A 24,506-nucleotide genomic window follows, 5' to 3' on the forward strand; every position below is an offset into this window, starting at 1 on the left:
TCACCATACCTATTTAATCTGTATGCTGAACAAATAATACGAGAAGCTGGACTATATGAAGAAGAACGGGGCATTAGGATTGGAGAAAGACTCATTAACAACCTGCGTTATGCAGATGGCACAACCTTGCTTGCTGGAAGTGAAGAGGACTTGAACCACTTACTAAATGAAGATCAAAGACCACAGCCTTCAGTATGGATTGCGCCTCAACATAAAGAAAACAAAAATCCTCACAACTGGACCAATGAGCAACATCATGATAAATGGAGAAAAGATTGAAGTTGTCAAGGATTTCATTTTACTTGGATACACAATCAACAGCCATGGAAGCAGCAGTCAAGAAATCAAAAGACGCATTGCATTGGGCAAATCTGCTGCAGAGGACCTCTTCAAAGTGTTGAAGAGCAAAGATGTCACCTTGAAGACTAAGGTGCGCCTGACCCGAGCCATGGTATTTTCAATCACATCATATGCATGTGAAAGCTGGACAATGAATAAGGAGATGGAAGAAGAGCTGACGCCTTTGAATTGTGGTGTTGGCGAAGAATATTGAATATACCACGGACTGCCAAAAGAACAAACAAACCTGTCCTGGAAGAAGTGCAGCCAGAACGCTCCTTAGAAGCAAGGATGGCAAGACTGCGTCTTACAGACTTTGGACATGTTGTCAGGAGGGATCAGTCCCTGGAGAAGGACATCATGCTTAGCAGAGTACAGGGTTAGTGGAAAAGAGGAAGACCCTCAACGAGGTGGATTGACACAGTGGCTGCAACAATGAGCTCAAGCATAACAACGATTATAAGGATGGCACAGGACCAGGCAGTGTTTCGTTCTGTTGTGCATAGGGTCAGTATGAGTCAGAACCAACTCGACGGCACCTAACAAGAACAACAGCCAGAGCAATAAGGCAACAAAAATAAATAAATGATATCCAGATTATGGAGCCTTAAACACTAGCAAGTGGCCATCTAAGATACATCAATTGGTCTCAACCCACTTGGAGCAAAGGAGAATGAAGAACACCGAAGAAACAAGGTAATTATGACCCCAAAAGACAGAAAGGGATACATAAATCACAGACTACATCAGCCTGAGACCAGATGAGCTAGACGGTGCTGGGTACAACCTATGACTACCCTGACAGGGAACATTACAGGGAATCCCTGAAGAAGCAAGAAAACAGTGAGATGCAGACCTCAAATTCTCATAAACAGACTGACTTGTGGTCTGACTGAGATTAGAAGGACCTTGGAGATCATGGTACCCAGAACTTCTGTTAGCCCAAGACATGAACCATTCCCAAAGCCAACTCTTCAGACAAGGGATTGGAGTGGACTGTAAGATAGAAAATAATACTGGTTAGGAGTGAGTTTCTTGGATCAAGTAGACACATGAGATTACATGGGCAGCTCCTGTCTGGAGGGGAGATGAGAAGGCAGAAGGGCACAAAAGTTGGCTGAATGGACACGGAAATACAGGGTGGAGAGAAGGAATGTGCTGTCTCATTAGGGGGAGAACAACTAGGAGTATATAGCAAGGTGTATATAGACTTTTGTATGAGAGACTTACTTGTAAACTTCCACTTAAAGCACAGTTTAAAAACACACACACACAAAAGATATCCAGATTAGAAAAGAAGTATGATATGATATGATCTTATATATAAATAAAGCCCCAAAGAACCCACAAGAAAGCTTCTAAAGCAAATAGAAGAATTTAGGAAAGTTGCAGGGTACAAGGTTAACAAACAAAAATCGGGTGGGTTTCTATACACCAGCAATGAGAAATGTGAAAGGGAAATTAGGAAGAGAATTCCATTTACAATAGCATCTAAGAGAACAAAATACTAAGGAATAAATCTAACCAGGGACATGAAGGACTTATACAATGAAAACTATAAAGTAGTGCTGAAAGAGATTAAAGAAGACTTAAAAAAATGGAAAGATGTTCCATGATCATGGATTGGAAGACTAAACATTGTTAAGATGTCAACACTACCCAAAGTAATCTACAGACTCAATGCAATCTCCATCAAAATTCCAACAGCCTTCTTTACACAAATATAAAAACCAATCCACAACTTTGTACGGAAGGGAAAGAGGCCTCGAATAGCTAAAACAATAGTGAAAAAGAACAACAAAATAGGAGGACTCTCATTTCCCCTGGTGGCACAGTGGTTAAGAGTTCAGGCTGCTAACCAAAAGGTCGGTAGTTTAAATCCACGAGCCGCTTCTTGGAAACCCTATGGGGGCAGTTCTACTCTCTTACAGGGTCACTATGAGTCGGACTCAACATTATGCTGAGTGAACTATGGCTATCATAAAAGAACAAATATTTTATGACCTCACTTATATAAAAAGACAAGAAAAGGCAAATGTATACAGGCCAAAATTTATTAGTGGTTGCTATGACTTGAAACAGATTTGACAGCAATGGATTTTTTTTTTTTTTTTTTGATGGAAAAATCGCATTCATTAAGGGTAGGGCTGCACAGCCGATTATTGTAATTGCTGTCAATAAGTTGTACACCTGTAAAAGTTGAATTGCAAAAGTTGTGTAACAGATGTATTAACAACAACCAAAAGAAAAAAAGAGTAGCTGCTAAGGCTGCTTATGTACAACCAAACACCTCATGGGATTTGGTTCCTTGGTTTGGGGGTTTAGGGTCATGGTTTCATGGTACATCCCAATTAATTGGCCTAATAATGTGTTCAGTGTTTCTGTTCTACCTCTTAGTTTGCTGCATAGCGTCTGGGGTCTTAAAAGCTCGCAAGTGACCATCCAAGACACAATAATTGGTCTCTATGCACCTGGGGCAACAGAGGAAGAAGGAGAGTCAGGAATAAAGCCATTGCCATCAAATCGGTTCAGACTCATTAGCAACCCTATAGGATACAGCAGAACTGCCCCATAGGGTTTCCAAGGCTGTTAATCTTTACAGAAGCAGGTGCTGCATCTTTTTCCTGCAGAGCAACTGGTGGGTTTGAACCAATGACCTTTCAGTTAGCAGCTGAATGCTTTAGCCACCGCTCCACCAGAGCTCCTCTAGAGTCAGGAATAGGATGAGGATATGGAATGTGTGGCTAACTGCCTCCATGAGCAACTGTCTCCTTTGCCACAAGACCAGAAGAACTGGATGTTGCCTGGCTACCATTACTGAATATTTTGATCAAAGATTCCATATACGAGTCCTGATCAAAAGGGGAAAAATGCAGAACAGAACAGAATTTCAAATTATCATGGACTCTAGACTTTCTGGAGCCGCGGAGGGTAGATGAACCCCTGAAACTATTACCGTGAGATAATCCTTAAATCTTAAACCAAAAATACTTCCTGAAGTCATCTTAAAACCAAATACTAGTTTAGCTTAACTAGTAAAAAAGGTCTGCCTTGAGCATTATGCTCTTTTAAGAACTATCTATGTGGGATCAAACTGACAACAGCAACTTTAAAGATGAGATAGGAACCTTGGGGGCAGTGAGTTGATGTTAAGGAGGGAGGAACAACTCAGAAAAGGAGGGTGCGAATGGCTGCACAACTTGAAGAAGGTAATCAATGTCACTAAATTGCACATGTAGGGGAAAAGAAAAACAAAAGAAAAATCCTCACCTTTGCTCTGAGGAGGGTTTTGGCTCCTATCCCTTAGGACGTTGATTTCATAGACAGCACCATACTGTTCAAAGAGTTCCCGCAAGTCTTTCTCAGACCAGGTCCTCGGAACCTGGCCAACAAACATCTTGATAGCATCAAGATCTGGTTGGTCGGGGTGGTCCAGGGTGCCGTTCATTTTCTTTGAGCTGCATGAGATAAAATGAAACTATTATGTATTCATGTCACTTTCCAGAGGAAGTTTTCCCCTCTTTAAAAGATCTTAACTACCTCCTGAAAAAAATTTTTACTTCTTTAATAAATTCATAAATACTCAAAAGAGGACAGAGGAGCAATGTGAGGGGACAAGAACCTGAATGGTAACCTTTCTACACCTCCACTAGTCACATCTGTTCAAGGACAAACCATGATTCCCTCCTCATCCACTATTTCATCCTTGGGGTGGAGAAAGGAAACAGAAACCTTTATAGAGAAAGTAATTCCACCAGATGGACTTGGTATTAGTTCTTTAATTACTTCCACTCAATTTGACAGAGTTCCCTGGTCCTCCTTCACCATAGATACCTCTTTCATTAGAGCCCAAACTAAAGTCACCATTCTGATTAGGAACTGACACTCATTTTTGTCTAGTATGAGAATTCTCAAAGGAATTTAAAAGGCAAAGCTCCTACAGCAAGATCATGTTTTAATAGTTTTTATGCATAATTAACAAACAGCCACTTTTTTTAATGACCATAAAGATCACAAAGGATTACTGATGAGGAGTAAGCCTCAGGTCTCTTCCCCAATGTGTACATACAATGACAGATGTTAGAACAGAAGCACTTGATTTTGAAGGCTTAAGCTAAGTAAGAACTGACTAAAATGCAGGTCCTTGAATGAACGTGCTATCTCCTGAGTAACCCTAATGCTCCTGAGTTGGGCCCCCAGACCGAAACAAAGCTTTGCCTCTTAAACTTCCACAAATGAATGTGATAAACATAAATAATGCTGCCATCATTCTACTTTTTTTGTATATAAGTTATCCAATTTACTGCCTTCTCCTTATGACTTTACCCATTTAGATTCCTTACTAATTGCAAATTCTACTATAATTGCCACAGATGCCTCCAATTCCATCATAGAAAACTTTTAATGTTCCTATTTCAATACCTTCATTCCTACCCCTGCTAAGGGGATTCTTACACTACAAATGTTTCCACTCAGAACCTATTTCAAAATCCTTATCCCATATCACTGTTTCCAGATTTTACGCCTGGCATTTATCTAAACCATTAATAACTGAAATTCTAAATAATCCTCACGGTTACCTTTCCTGTTAGAGTTTGCTGCTTAATCCAGAAATCACATCATCATATTTAAATTTTCCATGTTCTAAATTGCTGTTGTTAGGCACCACTAAGTCAATTTCTACTCACAACCCCATGTGATAGAAAAGAACTGTCCCACTGGGTTTTCTAGGCTGTAATCTTTACGGGAACAGATCACCAGGTCTTAGTGGCTAGGTGGATTTGAACCACCAACCTTTTGGTTAGCAGCCAAGTGCTTAATCCTTTGTGCCACCAGGGCACCTTGTGTTCTAAATATTCAATCCTAAATAAAATGCTCATTTTCTTTACAGGAAAAACAACTTTTTTCTTCGCTGCTATCTTTTGAATAGTGTTTGATGATCCTTCAGAATGCTAAACCTACGACAGTACTTCAACCTCTCTCTTAATACCTAAATCTCTTACAATCAGACACCCACAGGGGCTGTTCTCAAATTGCCTTTGTTGAATCTATAACTAATTAAATGTCCTAAATCTAGGTCCCTTTGTATATGCAGGTTTCCCATTCTCTCCCAGGTTAACTAAGTCAGTTTCATCCCAGGACTCAAAGAGTACCATATTTTCACCTTCGCTGTAACACTTAACCATGTTTTCCCATAATTTGGCTATATCTACCTCTCCGAACTAGACTGAGAGACCCTTGAGACAGAAAATGTTTTACTTCCTATTCATTGCTGTAGCCATAACTGATACAGTGCCTGGGTCAAAATAAGCACTCAAATGCAGATGGGAGAAAGTTCTTGTTAAGATTCTCAACAATTTCCCCTACTTAACTCAATAAAATGAATATTGTGCACAAAGAGAGCTCTCAAATTTAACAGAAGCTTATCATCTATTATTATTTGATTTCCACAGGATCAATCTATCTTCTTTAAAGTGTTTGGAATGCATTGTTTCACTGGTTTTCCTTTAATCTATTAATCTAAAAGCATCTGTGTCAGGTTACTGCAGAAATATATATGTTTTAATTGCTTTTGGAAGCCTAATTTTAATGTTCCAAAAGAAACCATGCTACCATGATGAAAACGCCCTGTGACTGGTGAGACAATGGGTATCACTCCCTAGAACCTGCCCCCAACAACTTTAATTACCAGTTTTAATACCATTTTATTAAAATGTTGCTAATCTTTAATCATGTTTCTATTCTAGGAAGGGTTAACATAGAACCCCAGTGGTGCTCAAAACATGCTTTGATGATATGGAAGCTGACAGCTATTTCTGAAGAGGCAGGGGTTTATTAACTTGCACAACATTGCGGGCAACTGCTCCCAGCTTGTCCCTTCCATCGGTATTTGTGTGCCATTTCTAAACTTTCTACATCACTCTTTGGTGCAAAAGCTTAAACACAGTCAATATAAGTGGATTATGGCTTATCTGGAAATTCAGTGGAGCTCAGGAGTCTAAACAGAATACCCTCCCTTCCTCTCCTTTTACTCTCCAAATCCTACTCCATTTCCTCATGTCTCCCTATTCCATGAACCCCTCTTCCCCCATGTATACCAACTCAATAACCAGAAGAACCACCCTAGAACAGTACTGTTCAAAGTGTGGCCCAAGGTCTGTGGGGACCATGGTCTCAGGGAACATCTAGCTCAATTGGCGTAACACAGTTTATAAAGAAAATGTTCTACATTCTATTTTCGAGAGAAGCATCTAGGGTCTTAAAAAGCTTGTGAGCGGCCACCTAAGATACTCCACTGGTCTCATCCCGTCTGGAGCGAGAGAGAATGAAGAAAACCAAAGATATGAGGAAAAGATTAGCCCAGATGATGGATGGACCACAAGTACTACAGCCTCCACCAGACTGAGTCCCGCACAACTAGACGGTGCCCAGCTACCACCACCGACTGCTCTGACAGCAATCACAAAAGAGTCCTGGACAGAGCTGGAGAAAAATGTAGAACAAAATTCTAACTCACCAAAAAAAAAGAAAAAAAAGACCACTTACTGGTCTGACAGAGACTAGAGAAACCTTGAGGGTATGGCCCCCCTGGACACCCTTTTCACTCAGTAATGAAGTCACTCCTGAGGTTCACCCTTCAGCCCAAAAATAAAACGAGACTAAAGGGGCACACCAGCCCAAGGGCAAGGACCAGAAGGCAGGAGGGGACAAGAAAGCTCGTAATAGGGAACTCAAGGCCGAGAAGAGGAGAGTGTTAACATGTCATGAGGCCAGTAGCCGATGTCGCAGAACGATATGTGTACTAATCGTTTAATGAGAAGCTAGTTTGTTCTCTGAGCCTTCATCTAAAATACAATGAAAAGAATAAAGAACCAGGAGGGGAGCACACCCTTTGGACCCAGGATCCCTACACTGAGGAGCTCCTGGACCAGGGGGAGACTGATGACAACGACCTTCCCCCATAGCCAACAGAGAAAGCCTTCCCCTGAAATTGGACTTTGAACCTCCTATATCGTGCCAGAATAAATTTGTTTGTTAAAACAACAACAACAACAAAAAAACCCCAGTGTGGTCCAAGGACCAGTGGACTGTCAAACTCAAGCCTTTATGAACTTTTACAACAACTGGACCAAGTAATTTCTTATCTTCTCCATCTACAATAATAAAAAAGATGTACAAGCTCTTGCTTTATTGTTTTTCTACTAGTTTTTATTATATTTTACAAGAGTATAATCAAAGGCAGGGAAGAGGACATGGTCCTCCACCACAGTTTGAGAAACACTGCCTAGAACACAGCAAATTATCAGGCCAGGCTCCAGATACTGTGGAAATCCTGCAACTGGAGCTGTGCGTGGACACAGTCTTTCCTCCGATTTACTGGACACTTACACAGGCTAGGTGCTTTGTGAGGTGTGGCACATACTGGTAAAAAAAATATATATATATGGGGCATTTTCTTGGAGCTCATGAAGACACAGTTAGAATTAAAGGTGGCCCTATCAGCTAGAGACGAACAAAAAGAGAGAAACAACCACATGTATACCTAGGTATACGTAATAAGGAGTCACGGTCCTTCTCATCAACTGCTACTGTGTCTGAAGAGATGAGCAACAATGCTCTTCCATCTTCCCTCTCCCCTTCTCCAGTATGCATGCTGTCCTTAAGGTTCAAAGTAACCACTGCTTAAAAAGGCCACCTGGGGATAAGACTCCCAGTGTGACATGCCAAGGATACCTCTTCACCCAGGTCAAAGCACTTACTCGATGTATTGCTAAATACATTCTCAAATTTGTGCCTTACCTCCCTGCTAAATGGATAGCTCCTCAGGGTCTGTGACTGTGTATTAGATATATTTATCAGCCCATTCAAGAACCAGTGAACTCAGCAGCCCCCGGAGAAGTACTATCTATTGTGTCCCTGTCATTCCTAAGAGGCAAGTCAGTGGAAATTCCTATTTTCTGTGCAAATGCTGCCAGCCCTGACCAGGGAGTGGGGTGGAAGAGGAAAATCAGGGCCAGCAGTAGTGAGGGAGAAAGAGAGATGAGGAGGCAGGAAGTGTTTCAGGGGAAAGGCATGGAACCAACCCACATCTCCCTAAGCTTCTGCTCTGGCAGAAGAAGCAATACTGGCAGCTACTACCTGAAGAGGCAAACCATTAAGAATAAGCAACTATGAGAAATCAGGGCTAGAAGTTGCCTTGACTAACTTGACTTTTGATGGAACAAGACATCGGAAAACAGAATGGACAATCAACTGGGAAGAGAAACAAGGGCGGACAAAACAAAGAACCTTATTTTCAAAGCATTTGTTAGTTCAAAATTCTTAAACTCTCCTCTTTCTCTCTTCCCCTCTCAAAACTTGCTAACCCTGGGCCCAGCAAAGGGATAGTGCATGTCAGAACACAGACTGAAAGTTGCTCTTGAACGCAGAGAAGCTAAAGTGAAAGGAAGAAATGATGAAGTAAAAGAGCTGAACAGAAGATGTCAAGAAGACAAAATAAAGTAGTATAATGAAATGTGCAAAGACCTGGAGTTAGAAAACCGAAAGGGAAGTACACGTTCAGCGTTTCTCAAGCTTAAAGAAAAAAAAAAAAAAATCAATCCTCCGGTTTCAATAGTAGAAGAGCCTACGAAGAAAATATTAATTGCCACAAGAAGCATCAAAAGCAGATGGAAGAATACACACAGTCACTGTACCAAAAAGAACTGGTCAACATTCAACCATTTCAGCCGGCAGCATATGACCAAGAACCGATGGTACTGAAGGAAGAGGTCCAAACTGCACTGAAGGCACTGGTGAAGGGGGCAGGGAGGACCCCATTGCCCTCAAGTCTATTCAGACTCATAGCCTGTAACTGATGGAATACCAAATGAGATGTTTCAACAAACAGATGCAGCACTGGAAGTGCTCACCAGACTATGCCAAGAAATTTGGAAGACAGCTACCTGGCCAACTGACTGGAAGAGATCCATATTTGTATCCATTCCAGAGAAAGATGATGCAACAGAATGCAGACATTATCTAACAATATCATTAACATCACATGCAAGTAAAATTTTGCTGAAGATCATTCAAAAGCAGTTGCAGCAGTACATGGACAGGAAACTGCCAGAAATTCAAGCTGGATTCAGAAGAGGACGTGGAACAAGGGATATCACTGCTGATGTCAGATGGATCCCGGCTGAAAGCAGAGAGTACCAGAAAGATGTTTACCTGTGTTTTATTGACCATGCAAAGGTATTCGACTATGTGGATCATGACAAATTATGGATAACACTGCAAAATATGAGAATTCCAGAACACTTAATTGTGCTCATTCAAGGAACTTAGACCAAGAGCTAGTCATTCGAACAGAACAAGGGGATACTTCATGGTTTAAAGTCAGGAAAGGTGTGCATCAGGGTTGTATCCTTTCACTACATTTATTCAATCTGTATGTTTAGCAAATAATCTGAGAAGCTGGACTACATGAAGAACTGGGCACTGGGATTGGAGGAAGACTCATTAACAACCTGCATTACGCAGATGACACAACCTTCCTTGCTGAAAGTGAAGAGGGTTTGAAGCACTTAATGATGAAGATCAAAGACTACAGCCTTCAGTATGGATTACACCTCAACATAAAGAAAACAAAAATCCTCAACTGGACCAATAAGCAACATTATGATAAATGGAGAAAAGACTGAAGTTATAAAGAATTTCATTTTACTTGGATCCACAATCAACACTCATGGAAGCAGCAGCCAAGAAATCAAACAACACATCACACTGGGCAAATCTGCTGCAAAAGATCTCTTTGAACTGTTAAAAAGCAAAGTGTCACTTTAAAGTGTGCCTGACCCAAGCTACGGTGTTTTATCGCCTCATATGCACGTGAAAGCTGGACGATGAATAAGGAAGACAGAAGAAGAATTGAAGCCTTTGGATTATGGTGTTGGTGAAGAATATGAATATACCATGGACTGCCAGAAGAACGAACTAATCTGTCTTAGAAGTACAGCCAAAATGCTCCTTCGAAGCAAGGGTGGTGAGATTATATCTCACATACTTTGGACATGTTACCAGAAGGGACCAATCCCTGGAGAAGAACATCATGCTTGGGAAAGTAGATGGTCAGCTAAAAAGAGGAAGACCCTCAATGAGATGAACTGACACAGTGGCTGCAACAATGGGCTCAAGCACAACAACAATCACAAGGATAGCACAGGAGTGGGCAGTGTTTAGTTCTGTTCTACACAGGCTCACAATGAGTCAGAACTGCCTTGAAAGCACCTAACAACAACAGCTACACTGAGCAATACAAGAGTCGCTAGCCACATGTCACTATTTAAACTTAATTTAAAAAATTCAGGTCTATGATTGCACAACATGATTGATATAAATGGTCTGATTGAACTGTACATGTGAAAAACGTTGCATTGGCAAATGCTGTGTCCTCTGTATTTTTACAACAATAAAAAAATTTCCAAAATAAAATCAGTTCCTCAGTCACAAGAGCCACATGCGGCTAGTGGCTGCTACTCTGGACAGCAGAGATACAGAACATTTTCATCATCACAGAAAGTTCTATCGGACAGCGATGCTCTGCAGAATCAGGAACTGTTTCAACAGAAACAGGCAGTGGTGAAGTCAGAAGTGGAAAAGTTGCAACTGCAGATAACATGAATTAAGACAACAAGCTGAAAGGGCTGTGGCAGGAGACAGCAGGGCTCATGCTACAACTTAGGTCATGCTAAGTGAAAGAAGCCAGTCACAAAAAGCCACAGAGTGTATTGCTGCATTTATATGAAATGTCCAGAACAGGCACATCTACAGACATAAAGTAATTAGTGGTTGCCTAGGGCTGAGGATAAAGAGCTCTTAAGGAGTACCTAACCAAAAGGTCAGCAGTTTGAACCCATCCAGTGACACCCCAGGAGAAAAGACCTGGTGATCTGCTCCCGTAAAGACTGCTGTTGTTGGTAGGTGTCTTCAAGTCAGTTCCAACTCATAGCGACCGGTACTGCACCACCTCCTCAAGTGTTGCCATGTTTGAGCTCATTGTTGCAATCACTGTGTCAGTCCATCTCGTTGAGGGCCTTCCTCTTTTTCCATGACCCTCCACTTTACCAAGTATGATGTCCTTTTCTAGGGACTGGATTTACAACACATATTTTTGAGGGACACGAGTCAATCCACAACACACGTCCTCTTCTGATTCCAGCTTGATTTTCTGCCAGTTTCTTGTTGATGTACTGCTGCAACTGCTTTTGAATTAACCTCAGCAAAATGTTACTTGCGTGTGTTATTAATGATATTGCTCAAAGATTTTCACATTCTGTTGGATCACCTTTCTTTGGAAATATGGATCTCTTCCAGTCAGTTGGCCAGGTAGCTATCTTCCAAATTTCTTGGCATAGACAAGTGTTTTCAGTGTTGCATCTGTTTGTTGAAATATCTAAATTCCTGGAGCCTTGTTTTCTGCTAATTTCTTTCAGTGCAGCTTAGACTTCTTCCTTCAATTCCATCGGTTCTTGATCATGTGCTACCTCCTGAAATGGCTGAATGTCGAACAATTCTTTCTGGTATAGAAACTCTGTGTATTCCTTCCATCTTCTTTTGATGTTTCTTATATCATTCAATATTCTGCTCATAGAATCCCTCAATACTGCAACTCAAAGCCTGAACTTGCTGTTGAATGTAAGCAGCTAAAGTGAAAGGAAGAAATGATGAAGTACAAGAGCTGAACAAAAGATTTCAAAGGGCTACTCGGGAAAAGAAAAGTATTATAATGAAATGTGCAAAGGCCTGGAGTTAGAAAAACAAAAGAGAAGAACAGGCTGGGCATTTCTCAAGCTGAAAGAACTGAAGAAAAAATTCAAGCCTCCAGTTACAACATGGAAGTATTCTAAATGGCCTAACCAAGTGGAAAGAGGTATGAATGCCTAAGGTGCAATGAAGCAATGGTAAGGACTTAAAATGACGGGCAAGAGAAGAGTAAGCTAACATCAGAAAGGTAGAAAAGGGACTTGAGAAAGTTGGAGGAGAATATAAAAACAGACTAGAAAATGAAGATAAAGAGATGGATTGGAGAGACCCTGTGAAGGGCTTTCCCTGTTATACTGATGGGCCTAAACTTTATTTCAAGTTTTTAAAGCAAGAGAATGATCAGATATCTGTCTTTTAAAAGACAACTGGCAATAATCTGAAATAAAGTGGACAAACATGGATATCAGGAGGCTGTTGCACAAACCAGCTCCTAAGAGGTCAGGGCCCAGTATCAGGCAATGCTGAGAAATTTTATGCGCAGGATCTACTATAAATTGGGAGTTCACTGGATAAGGGAGAGGAGGAAGAGGGAGAAGTTACTGATAACACTTGGGTTCTAGTGAGGGCAATCTGGGGAATCTTTTTGTGGGGAAGCCTCCAGATAGAAGTGTCCAGCAGGCAGTCTGGAACAAAGTCATAGAGCTCAGGAGACTTATGGGGACAGACATAAAGATCTGAGAATCAGAGAAGCACATCAGTACCCCCTTAAGTAAAGGGAGAGCTTTAAAAAATAAAATAAAAAGAGGCCAGTTTCCTCAGCCTGAGAGAGCTGACCCAGCATCTCTGTAAGCCCACCCACTCACTGCCGTCAAATTGATTCCAACTCATAGCAACCCCGTAGGGCTTCCAAGCCTGTAAATCTCTAAGGAATCAAGCTCCCGCATCTTTCACCCATGGAGCCGCTGCTGGTCTCGAACTGCTGGCCTTTCTGTTAGCAGTTGAGTGCCTCTACCACTGTGCCACCAGGGCCCCTTTCATGAGCCCTGGATCATTAAAATATCCAGTGTAAAGTTCTACCACTTGCTTTGCTGGAAAAACTCCCAATCAGTCTTAGAAGAAACACAACCAGAATCTGCCTTATAAGCCAGGATGGTGAGACTTCAGCTCTTACTTTGACTATGTCCTCAGAAAACCCAATCGCCAGAAAGGACAGCATGGTTGATAAAGTCAGGGAAAATGAGGGAAACCGTCAATGAAATGGGCTGACACAACAGCTGCAACAATGGGCTCAAACATACCAATCATCATGAAGATGGTGCAGGACCAGGCAACATTTCGTTCTGTTCTACATAAGGTCACCATGAGTTGAAGCCAACTGGGTGACAACTAACAACAACAACAAAAGCTCGTCACCACAGAAGTAACAGCAAGAGACTCCGATTGTCAGGAAGGAGGTCCATGCAGTCGTCTTTCTCCAAATGACAGCTATGGGGTTGACCACGGGCCTACTTCTGCTGGCATGGGAGAAGCATCTTTTCCTGCCCGTGGGAGCCTCATAACGGCAGTGATGGGGTCTTAGTCCGCATTCCTCAGTGAATGGTTGTTGACTGTAAGAAGCTGAGAAACCTCCAAATTGCTTGTCACCAGCCCCTCCCGACACCCTACCTTGAGTCCACCGAAGTCCTTTTCAGGGCTGGCTTATCTCTGTGGTTAGGGTGGAAGCCCCTTTGCTTTCCTGGTCTCATAAGAGGTTAAACAAGGCCTCTTCCATGCTCTGTGTCCAGAACACACACAGTAAATATTTGTTGAATGAATGAACAAATAAACAAATCTGTATTACTGAAAAAAAAAAAAAGAGGCCAGAGACACAACTCCTGGAGAACACCCATATCCTAGGGTATAAGCAAATCAAGAGGAACCAGTGGAAGTTGAAGAGTGATCTGAGTAGAATCAAGGACATTGTTTACAAGTAGGAACAGGAACTAGAACCCAGGTTCCTGATCTTTCTAGAGCTCCTCTACCACCTCTTCTCTGTTGTAAAGAAAATTTGAAATAAAAGACTTTGCTAGATCACGTTCCTGATTACATTCCCAGGCAACTTCACTTCAGAGAGAAAACCACTGATGTCAACTACGAAAGTGGTGTGAGTAAGGGAAGAGCTGAGAATCCTAGAAAAAGGTGGCAACACACATCATTCTCAAGAACTTTTTTCTTTCCAGCTCCTTACTGTCTCTGTAGTGTTTCGGCGTAGTGTGTGGTGCCCAGTGGAGTGGCCCCAAGGACTTGCAATGTGGGAAAAAATACAGAGGATATTGTTAAACTTGAATTTTAGGCCCAAGGTTTATAGCAACTGTCCTTAGGCAAGTCAATTATAATCTCTCTCAACCAGGTTTTACATGTGTTAAGATAGTGGCAATAGCCCATGCTCGATTAGCCTCATAAAGCTTTTGTGAAGAGGGATAACTAAAACAGATGCAAATGCACTTGGAAATAAGTTACATACCAGCGTACTCCCTGATTAACTCTACTCAAAATGACTTGCATTAAGACCATTAGTTCTCAAACTTTAGTACTCATCTAATCATATGGGATAACAGCAATGAACAATTAACAACTCCATTTAAAATAGCATCTAAGAGAAGAAATTTGACTAGAGAAGTGAAAGACTTATACACTGAAAATTATTAAACACTGCTGAAAAAATTAAAGAAGACCTAAATAAATAGACATTCCATGTTCATGGCTTGGAAGATTAATTTTGTTAAGATGTCAATACTACCCAAAGTGATTTACAGATTCAACGCAATCCTTATCAAGATTTCAACAGCTTTTTTATAGAAACAAGAAAAGTTGATCTTCAAATTCATAAGGAATTGCAAAGTGCCTTGAAGAGCCAAAACAATCCTGAAAAAGAACAAAGCAGGAGTATTTACACTTGCCAATTTAAAAATGCCCTACAAAAATACAGTACTCAAAACAATGTGGTACTGGTATAAGGACAGACATATAGATCAATGGAACAGGATTAAGAGTCCAGATAAATTGATACAACTGTGGTCAGCTGATTTTCAGCAAGGGTCCCAAGCCCATTCAAATGTCCTACCACAAATGTTTCTAGGACAACTAAATCTCTACATGCAAAAGAATGAGGTTGGGTCAATACCTCACATCACATATGAACATTAACTCAAAATGGATCAATAATCTAAATACATGAGTTAAAGCCATAAAATTCTTAGAAGAAAACATAGGCGGTAAAGCTTCAGGACCTAGTTTTTGACAATGGATTCTTAGATATGACACCAAAAGCATAAACAACAAAAGAAAACTGGACTTGATCAAAATCTAAAACTTACGTATCAAGGAACATTATCAAGAAAGTGCAAAGACAACCTACAGAATGGGAGAAAATATTTGGAAACCATATACTTGATAAGGGTTTAATATCCAGAACATATAAAGAACTTCTACAACTCAACAACAAAAAGACAATCCAATTTTAAAATAGGCAAAGGACATGAATAGATACTTCCCCAAAGATATATAAAAGGCCAATAAGCACATGAAAAAATGCTCAAAGTCATTCAAACCCATTGCTGTTGAGTCGATTCCAACTCATAGCGACCCTATAGGGCAGAGCAGAACTGCCCCAGAATTTCCAAGGAGCGCCTGGTGGATCTGAATGAACTTACAACCTTTTGGTTAGCAGCCGAACTCTTACCCACCATACCACCAGGGTTTCCTCAACATCATTAGTCATCAAAAATATGCGAATCGAAACCATAATGAGAGCCACATGAACCAGCGACCATCATCCTGAGACCAGAAGAACTAGATGGTGTCGGGATACAACTGATGACTGCCCTGACAGGCAACACAACAGAGAACCCTTGAGGGAGCAGAAGAGCAGTAGGATGCAGACCCCACATTCTCATAAGGCCAGACTTAATGGTCTGACTGAGACTAGAAGGACCCTGGTGGTCATGGCCCCCAGACCTTCTGTTGGCCCAGGACAGGAACCATTCCCGAAGCCAACTCTTCAGACATGGATTGGACTGGACAACAGGTTGGAGAGGGATGCTGGTGAGGAGTGAGCTTCTTGGATCAGGTGGGCACTTGAGACTATGTTGGCATCTCCTGCCTGGAGGGGAGATGAGAGGGTGGAGGGGGTTCGAAGCTGGTGAAATGGACACAAAAAGAGAGAGTGGAGGGAGAGAGCAGGCTGTCTCATTAGGGGGAGAGTAATTGGGAGTGTGCAGCAAGGTGTACATGGGTTTTTGTGTGAGAGACTGACTTGATTTGTAAACTTTCACTTAAAGCACAATAAAAATTATTTTTTAAAAAAACACCATAATGAGATACCACTTCATACTCACTAGATTTGTTACTATGAGAAAAAACAGAAAACAACAAGCGTCGATGAGGATGTGGTAAAATTGGAATCCTCACTCATTGCTGGTGGGAATGTAAAAAGGTATAACCACTGTGGGAAACAGTCTGGTAGCTCTTTAACAGGTTAAACAGAATTATCATATAACAACCTAACAATTCCACTTCTAGGTATATACCCAAAAGTACTGAAAGCAGGACTCAGACAGATAGTTGTACACCAATGTGCAGAAGAGTATTATTCACAATAGACAAAAGGTAGAAACAATCCAAGTGTCCAACAACGGATGAACGAGTACTAAATAACAATGTGGTACACACATAAATTGCAGTTATAGTCAGCCATAAAGAGAAATTGATGGTCTGTTTCACAGTCGGACAGTCGTTTGAACAGAACAAGGGGATACTGTGTGGTTTAAAGTCAGAAAAGGTGTGCATCAGGGCTGTATCCTTTCACCATACTTATTCAGTCTGTATGCTGAACAAATAATCTGAGATGCTGGACTATATGAAGAACGGGGCACCAGGATTGGAGGAAGATTCATTAATAACCCGCAGTAGGCAAATGACACAACCTTGCTTGCTGAAAGTGAAGAGAACTTGAACCACTTACTAATGAAGATCAAAGGCCACCGCCTTCGGCATGGATTGCACCTCAACATAAAGTAAACAAAAATCCTCACAACTGGACCAGTGATCAACATTATGATAAAAGGAGAAAAGATTGAAGTTGTCAGGAATTTCACTTTACTTGGATCCACAATCAACACCCATGGAAGCAACAGTCAGGAAATCAAAAGACGCACCGCACTGGGCAAATTTGCTGCAAAAGACCTCTTCGAAGTGTTGAAAACCAAAGATGTCATGTTGAAGATTAAGGTGTGCCTGACCCAAGCCATGGTGTTTTCAACTGCCTCATGTGCACGCAAAAGCTGGATGATAAATAAGGAAGACCGAAGAATTGACACCTTTGAATGGTGATGCTGGGAAAGAATACTGAATATACCATGGACTGCCAGAAGAACAAACAAATCTGTCTTGAAAGTACAACCAGAATGCTCCTTAGAAGCAAGGATGACGAGATTACATCTCACATACTTTGGATATGTTATCAGGAGGGATTGGTCCCTGGAGAGAGACATCATGCCTGGTAAAGCAGAGGGTCAGTGAAAAAGAGGAAGACCCTCAAGGAGATGGAATGACACAGTGGCTTTAACAATGGGCTCGAGCTTAACGGCGACTGTGAGGGTGGCGCAGGATACAGCAGTGTTTCGTTCTATTGTACGATGAGTAGAAACTGACTCAACAACACCTAACAACAACATAAAGAAAAATGAAGTTCTGATGCATGCTACCACATGGATGAAAACATTATAAGCGATATAAGCCAGACATAAAAGGACAAGTTCTGTATGATCATACGTATATGAAATATCTAGAATAGGCGAATGCACAGAGATAAAAATAGATTAGTGGTTATCAGATGCTGGAGAAACGGGGGAATAGAAATAATTGCCTAACAAAAATAAATAAGTAAAATGGGTGAAAAACCCACATGGTACATTTATTAAAATACAGATTCTTGTAGCCCAAGAATTTCTGGGCATGCATCCAGGAATCTGCATTTTTATGTTCCAGGTAACTTTCATGCAGTGGTCTACTGTCCACACTTCACAGAACAGTGGATTAATCTTTTTTTTTTCTTTCTTAAAAGATGAGAAAACAGACTCAGGAAATGCTGTATCTCAGGGTTAGACACTGGGGAGTGGCAAAGCATAGAGAGAAAGTGTTACAATGAAAGATAATTTGAGCCACAAAATCCTATTTCTAGCAATCATACATCTGGGACATGGGAATACCTTTATTATGTATTAAGTCTTTATGACGGTATTCACCATAATTTCACCAATATCTACCACTAAAATAAAATTTTAGCAGGAAAGAGCCCTCATAAAAAGGCCCATTTGAATTACCATTATTTTGGAGACTACAGACAAGGCATACGATCCATTTTCAAATGGGCAAGCCAGCTAACTTTGGAGACCCCCAAACTATTCCACAAAGAGTCATTCGGTATCTGCTATCACCAACACCTGACACCCCTAATCCCAGGGCAGACTGATTTGCACATGGAGGCCTGAGCGCAAAGGCTTGCACTAACACCTGTTATCTAGAGAACAGACTACTGTTTAATATTCCTGGCTTCGAATAACAACGCTGGTTTGTTTGTGGTTCCAAGGTACTTTGAAGCACGGTTAAAGCAACTGAAATCGGAAGTGCAAGATGTGTCCTCTACAAAGCCCAGAATTTAGGTTCCCTCAGGGCCAGGCTAGCATTTTCGCTGTGTCACTTCTTACCCAGTATTGGAAGCTGATGAACTTTCTCATTCCCATGTTCAAAATTTATTTGGGCAAACTGCCCATCAAGATTGATCCAGTTTTGTTTTGGGGGGTGGGGGGGATCTGATATTCCTGAAATCATGTGCTCAGTTGCATTTTCAGTCAGATTGGGAAAAACATCAAGGTCCAGGTTACTCTCTGCATGTCAATACAGAATGCTGCAAACAACACTAAATACATCCTGGCTACCAGTCCCCTCTGTGATATGAGAATTTGTTAACTAAAAAAAAATCCTTGCATACTCAACCCAAAGCAAAAAAGCTACAGTTAAAAAATACCTTGGAATCTACCATAGGGGAAAACACTACAGCTTTCAAGCTGCATTCCCTTCAGGGACTGGAACCAGCACACTTGAACTGATGTTGCTGGTCACAAAGCAAGTGCACCCCTATGTAAAGAACTTAGTTAGGGCCTCGAGGAAACCAGAAGTCATGAGATAGAACCAACATGCTACAACAGAAAACAACAGCTTGAGAGAATTCAGACTTTAGCATCCTCACCCAATTATTTCTTCCCTCTTTCTAGGAAAGAGACCAGTTTCACCACACAACAAAGAAACAGACCAATTTTTCTGCTTATTATAAAAATTAGACCACAAAAATACTTACACGGGACCGGAATTCAAAGAGCAATGATCCACCATCATTTCTGGAAGGAAATCCAACTTAAACACAGCCATCACCTCTCTCGTCTTCAGAAGCCAATGATATTAACTTGCTGCCCTTGTCTGATCCACAAATACACACAGCCTTAGCTTCCTGAGCCCCACAAAAAACACAAAGTACAGAAAACAGGAGCTCAGGGAAACAAGCAGTAAGTGCCACAGAAACAGGCAGGACTGGGGAAAGGAGAGGGAATACTGGATTAAAAGGGGGATGTGACCATGTGAAGGGAGGCTCAGCCCAGCACACAATGAAAGTGCTGATGCACCAGGCTTGTTTTGTGTGATTTTCCCTGGCGAAGCAGTACTAAGTGCACTGTCAGATAAACAGAGTGTCAGATCCATGAAGATAGCAGTGGCTAACAGAGCAGAAGAAACACAAACTTGTTTCACATCCTCCAGACTCCTCCCTTCAATGAGTTTTTGAGGTACCCCAAAACTGAAACTATCTCACGCAAAAAAAAAAAAAAAAGAGCTTCCCTCATGTAGTCTGAAAATGGTTCTAGAAGGAAGAACTTAGTTGTCAGCCTTGGTGTTAAACACAGTTTCCATATGCCAAAGGCAGCAATGGTCTAAACTAACTCTGGAAGAATTGCTTAAGTAGTGAGTGGAAACACCACGAGAAGCAGGCCAGAGGCAAGATGGCTGAGGAACTGGCCGCCAAAAACGTAGCACGCACATATAACAAGGTGTGCTGCCTAATGATTTCTCATTGGGGTGAAGGACTTTAAAAAATCCCTGGCTCAGTGACATTCATTAGGTGGCACAGGCAAAAAATTTTTACTAACCCTAAATCTTACTCTGCCATAAAATAAAACGGAAGAGTAATATTGCATCTCTTGATAGAGTACTAGGAAATTATGCCTTTTCAATTCTCTGAACTTTTTTTTTTTTTTTTTTTTAAAGAAAAAAAGGCAAACAAAAACCACCACAACGATAATAATGAAGAAAAACTGGGGCCTATCAGGGACAGACACTCAAACACATTAGGGAAGGACAAAAGAATGTAGGCTGAGTCTTGTCATTCTCTCTCCTCCTTTAAACTTACTAAAAACCAAGACTAGTAACTGCACACATAAAAATTCTATTACGGGTGAGCAGGAGAAATAGATATACTCAGCAGTCAAGGCAGATGTGGTGCTCCCGTTCTCAATTTAGCTTCACATCCCTCCAAACAGCAAATGGTGGCATTTCAATATTTAGGCAGTGACTCTAAAACTATCTCTGAAGGTTCCCAAATTTCTTTCCATTTTTTATCATTAGGGTTGCCTGACCTCAAAAGATTTCACCCAAGTTCAGTTCATAACACAGGCTACTTCGAAAGAGAAGATATGTTCAGCCTGTGAGGAGGTAAATGAATAAAATCCCAAACATATATAGTTACTTAAAAAAAAAAAAAAGAAAGAAAGAAAAGGCAGGATGGCATGAACTTAAAAGTTCTAATCTGTATTACAATGGCAGACACCTGTCTGCATTTGACTCAGGCAGGTAGAAATTCTATCTGCTGCCCAATGTTCCTGTCTTGGTTATCTAGTGCTGCTAAAACAGAAATAACACAAGAGGATGGCTTTAAAGAGAATTTTATTCTCTCACAGTCCACCAGGCCAAACTCTGAATTCAGGGTGTCAGCTCCAGGGGAAGGCTTTCTCTCTCTATCGGCTCTGGAAGAAGGTCCTTGTGATGCCAGTCTTCCCTTGGTCTGGGAGCTTCTCAGCATAGGAACCTCAGGTCCAAAGGACACACTCTGCTCCCGCACTGCTCTCATGGTGGTATCAGGTCCCCGTGTCTCTCCGCTTGCTTCTCTCTTTTATATCTCAAAAGATTGGCCTAAGGCACTATCTAAGCTTGTAGAGCTCATCAATATAATTGCCACTAACCCATCTCATTACATCATAGTGATAGGATTTACAACACATAGGGAAATCACATCAGATGACAAAATGGTAGACAATACTGGGAATCATGACCTAGGCCAAGTTGACAGATATTTTTGGGGGGACACAATTCAATCCGTGGCATTCCCTCCTCTGGCCCCCAAAAATTCATGTCCTTGCCACATATAAAACATATTCACCCCATGTCATAGCAAAAGTCTGAAATCAACTTAAATTCAAAATCCAAAACTTCCTCTTCATCTGTGAAATTCAGAATATAATTTATCTGCTTCCAAAGTATAATGGTGCAACAGTCACAAGGTAGGTATTTCCATTACAAACAAGAAAAATTGGAGAAAAAGAAGGCATAACAGGCACCAAGCAAGTCAGCAGAACACACTGCATTAGCCCTCATGGCTTGAAAATACTCCTCTTTATCTGAGATCATTTACATAATAGCCCTGCCCTACAGACTCTAGGTATTGGCCATACTCTCTGGATTCTGAGTGGAGACCCTTCCATCCTGGGCTTCAGCTCTGCCTTCCAGGCCCACTGGGACAGCAACTCTGTTCCCTCAGCTTTAGGTGCACCATCCTCCTAGTCCATCTGAGTGGTGACTCCACCCTTAGAAACACCAGAGGCCGTGGCTCCACCCTTCGAAACCCCAGAGGTTGTGGCCATACCTTTTGAGACTGAGGCAGCTTGGCTTCCTCTGTTCCTTGTCTCTTCAACTTCTGCTTCCCGGTTTCTTGGTTTTTTGGCCCTCAAGCCTTCGTCTGTCCTGCTGGGGCAGGTGTTCCAAAGCTCTGTAACTCCACCAGTAAGTGCCTGGAGCACCCCACTCTGCCAGTAAACTTCAGCTGGAAGGCACTCAGCTCTCTTGCTCCGTGGGTCAGCAAGCCTAGCTCCATCTGTAAGTGCTCACAGGCACCCCGCTTTGCCAGGAAGCATCCTTCACAAAGGCATTCAGCTCTCTCGCTCCATGGGCTGGCTGCAACGCTGTCTTGCACTGATCTCCTGGTTCTGCCAATGTCGGTCCTCTGCCGTTGCTTCTCGCTGTCTGTGTCGTCTCCGACGTAACAGCTCTCCTCGCTTCCTTGTAAGTCCTTGATCAATTCACAGTTTCAAAATCGCTTCCACATTTTAGGTATCTGTTAAAGCTGCACCCCACTCTCAGTACCAAAATCTGTCTTGGTTATCTAGTGCTGCTAAAACACAAATACCACAAATGGATGCCTTTAACAAAGAGAAGTTCATTCTCTCACAGCCCAGTAGGCCAAAGTCTGAATTCAGGGCACAGCTCCAGGGGAAAGCTTTCTCTCTGTTGGCTCTGGAAGCAGGTCCTCGTGGTGCCAGTCTTCCCTTGGTCTGGGAACTTCTCAGCACAGGAACCTCAGGTCCAAAGGACACGCTCTGCTCCCGGCACTGCTTTCTTGGTGGTATCAGGTCCCCATGTCTCTCCGCTTGCTTGTCTCTTTTATATCTTGAAAGACTGGCCTAAGACACTATCTAATCTTGTAGATCCATCAATAAAATTGCCACTAATCCATTTCATTACATCATAGTGATAAGATTTACAATTCATAGGGAAATCACTTCAGGTGACAAAACGAAACACAATCATACAATACTGGGAATCATGACCTAGGCCAAATTGACAGATATTTTGGGGGGGCACAATTCAATCCATGACAGTCCCAAATCTAGAAGTGAACAACAGCTAACTGGTTTTGTCAGAGGTCCTGGCTCATTTGATCTACTCCTTTAGAGGTAGAAGTGTCAGGGGCACTCTTTCACTGTATTAAGGGGGACAGCAAAAAACAGGATGCAAGTGAGAGGAGACTGTGTAACTGACACACAGTACACAGCTCACCAAGCCCTGACTGTCAGGCAGGCAGAGGATGTAACCCTAGCTGGGACTGGCTGGATTACTGGGTAGGTCTGTCCTACTTTCTCCTCAGCAGACTAGAGCTGATCACATGAAGCTTCCTATAGAAATCTACCTGGACCAAGGAGTAACTTTGTGAGGCTGGTCAAACACCAAATTAGATTCTTTAGTTCAAGGATTTCTTTTTAATGTCAACAACTTTCAAGCAACTCACTGGTTATGGTTGTGCTTTTATTATTCACAAATTCAAAAAATAAAAACACAACCATAACCAGTGAAATTCCTTGAAATTTGTTGACATTAAAAGGAAACCTCTGAACTAAAAAAAAAAAATCTAATTTGGTTGTTGACTGGCCTCACAACTGGACCAGTAAGCAACATCATGATAACGGAGAAAAGATTGAAGTTATGAAGAATTTCATCTTACTTGGATCCACAATCAATGCTCATGGAAGCAGCAGTCAGGAAATCAAAGGACACATTGCATTGGGCAAATCAGCTGTAAAAAACCACTTTAAAGTATTAAAAAGCAAAGATGTCACTTTAAGGACTAAGGTGCGCCTGACCCAAGCCATGGTGTTTTCAATCGCTTCACGTGCATGTGAAAGTTGGACAACGAATGAGGAAGACTGAAGAAGAATTGATGCCTTTCAATTATCGTGTTGGTGAAGAAGAACACTGAATACACCATGGACTGCCAGAAGAACGAACAAATCTGTTTTGGAAGAAGTACAGCCAGAATGTTCACTAGAAGCAAGGATGGCAAGACTTTGTCTCCATACTCTGGACATGTATCAGGAGGGACCGATCCCTGGAGAAGGACATCATGCTTGATAAAGTAGAGGGTCAGTGAAAAAGAGAAGACCCTCGATGAGATGGACTGACACAGTAGCTTAATGGGCTCAAGCATAACAACAATTGTGAGGACGGAGCATGACTGGGCAGTATTTCATTCTCTTGTACAAGATAGGGTCTCTATGAGTCGGAGCTGACACGATGGCACCTAACAACAATTGAGAAAATATATGACTTCTAAATACACCTCTACCTTAATCAGAATCACAACGACACGAAAGGAGAACTTAAGTAAGGAAGACAGTCTACTGAGTAGCCAGGATTTGCACTCCTTACAACAATTTTTACTAAGCTAAATACTGATTTTGAATGTTTTAAAACCATTTTTCCCCACCACAGAGCCTTTATTAATA

At 41.6% G+C, this 24,506-nt stretch overlaps 1 protein-coding gene across 11 annotated transcripts in view; it reads right to left on the reverse strand.

Annotated features, from left to right (window-relative positions):
- The window catches only part of CELF1 (CUGBP Elav-like family member 1), a 94,902-nt gene that overhangs the window by 31,802 nt on the left and 38,594 nt on the right, over window positions 1-24,506 (reverse strand). For 5 of the 11 annotated variants that reach the window (XM_049891153.1, XM_049891150.1, XM_049891148.1 and 2 more), the window contains exons 1-2: window positions 19,484-19,634; window positions 3,610-3,797 (exon numbers count right to left, since the gene is read on the reverse strand). In XM_049891153.1, coding sequence (XP_049747110.1) covers window positions 3,610-3,797; window positions 19,484-19,554 — 259 coding nt within the window. In that variant the 5' untranslated portion in view covers window positions 19,555-19,634. Of the gene's footprint in view, window positions 1-3,609; window positions 3,798-19,483; window positions 19,635-24,506 lie in introns of those variants that run through there. The other 6 variants (XM_049891154.1, XM_049891147.1, XM_049891146.1 and 3 more) reach the window with 2 other exon arrangements.

Source organism: Elephas maximus, chromosome 7 (genome assembly GCF_024166365.1).
Source record: "Elephas maximus indicus isolate mEleMax1 chromosome 7, mEleMax1 primary haplotype, whole genome shotgun sequence".
Classification (NCBI taxonomy): Eukaryota; Metazoa; Chordata; class Mammalia; order Proboscidea; family Elephantidae; genus Elephas; species Elephas maximus.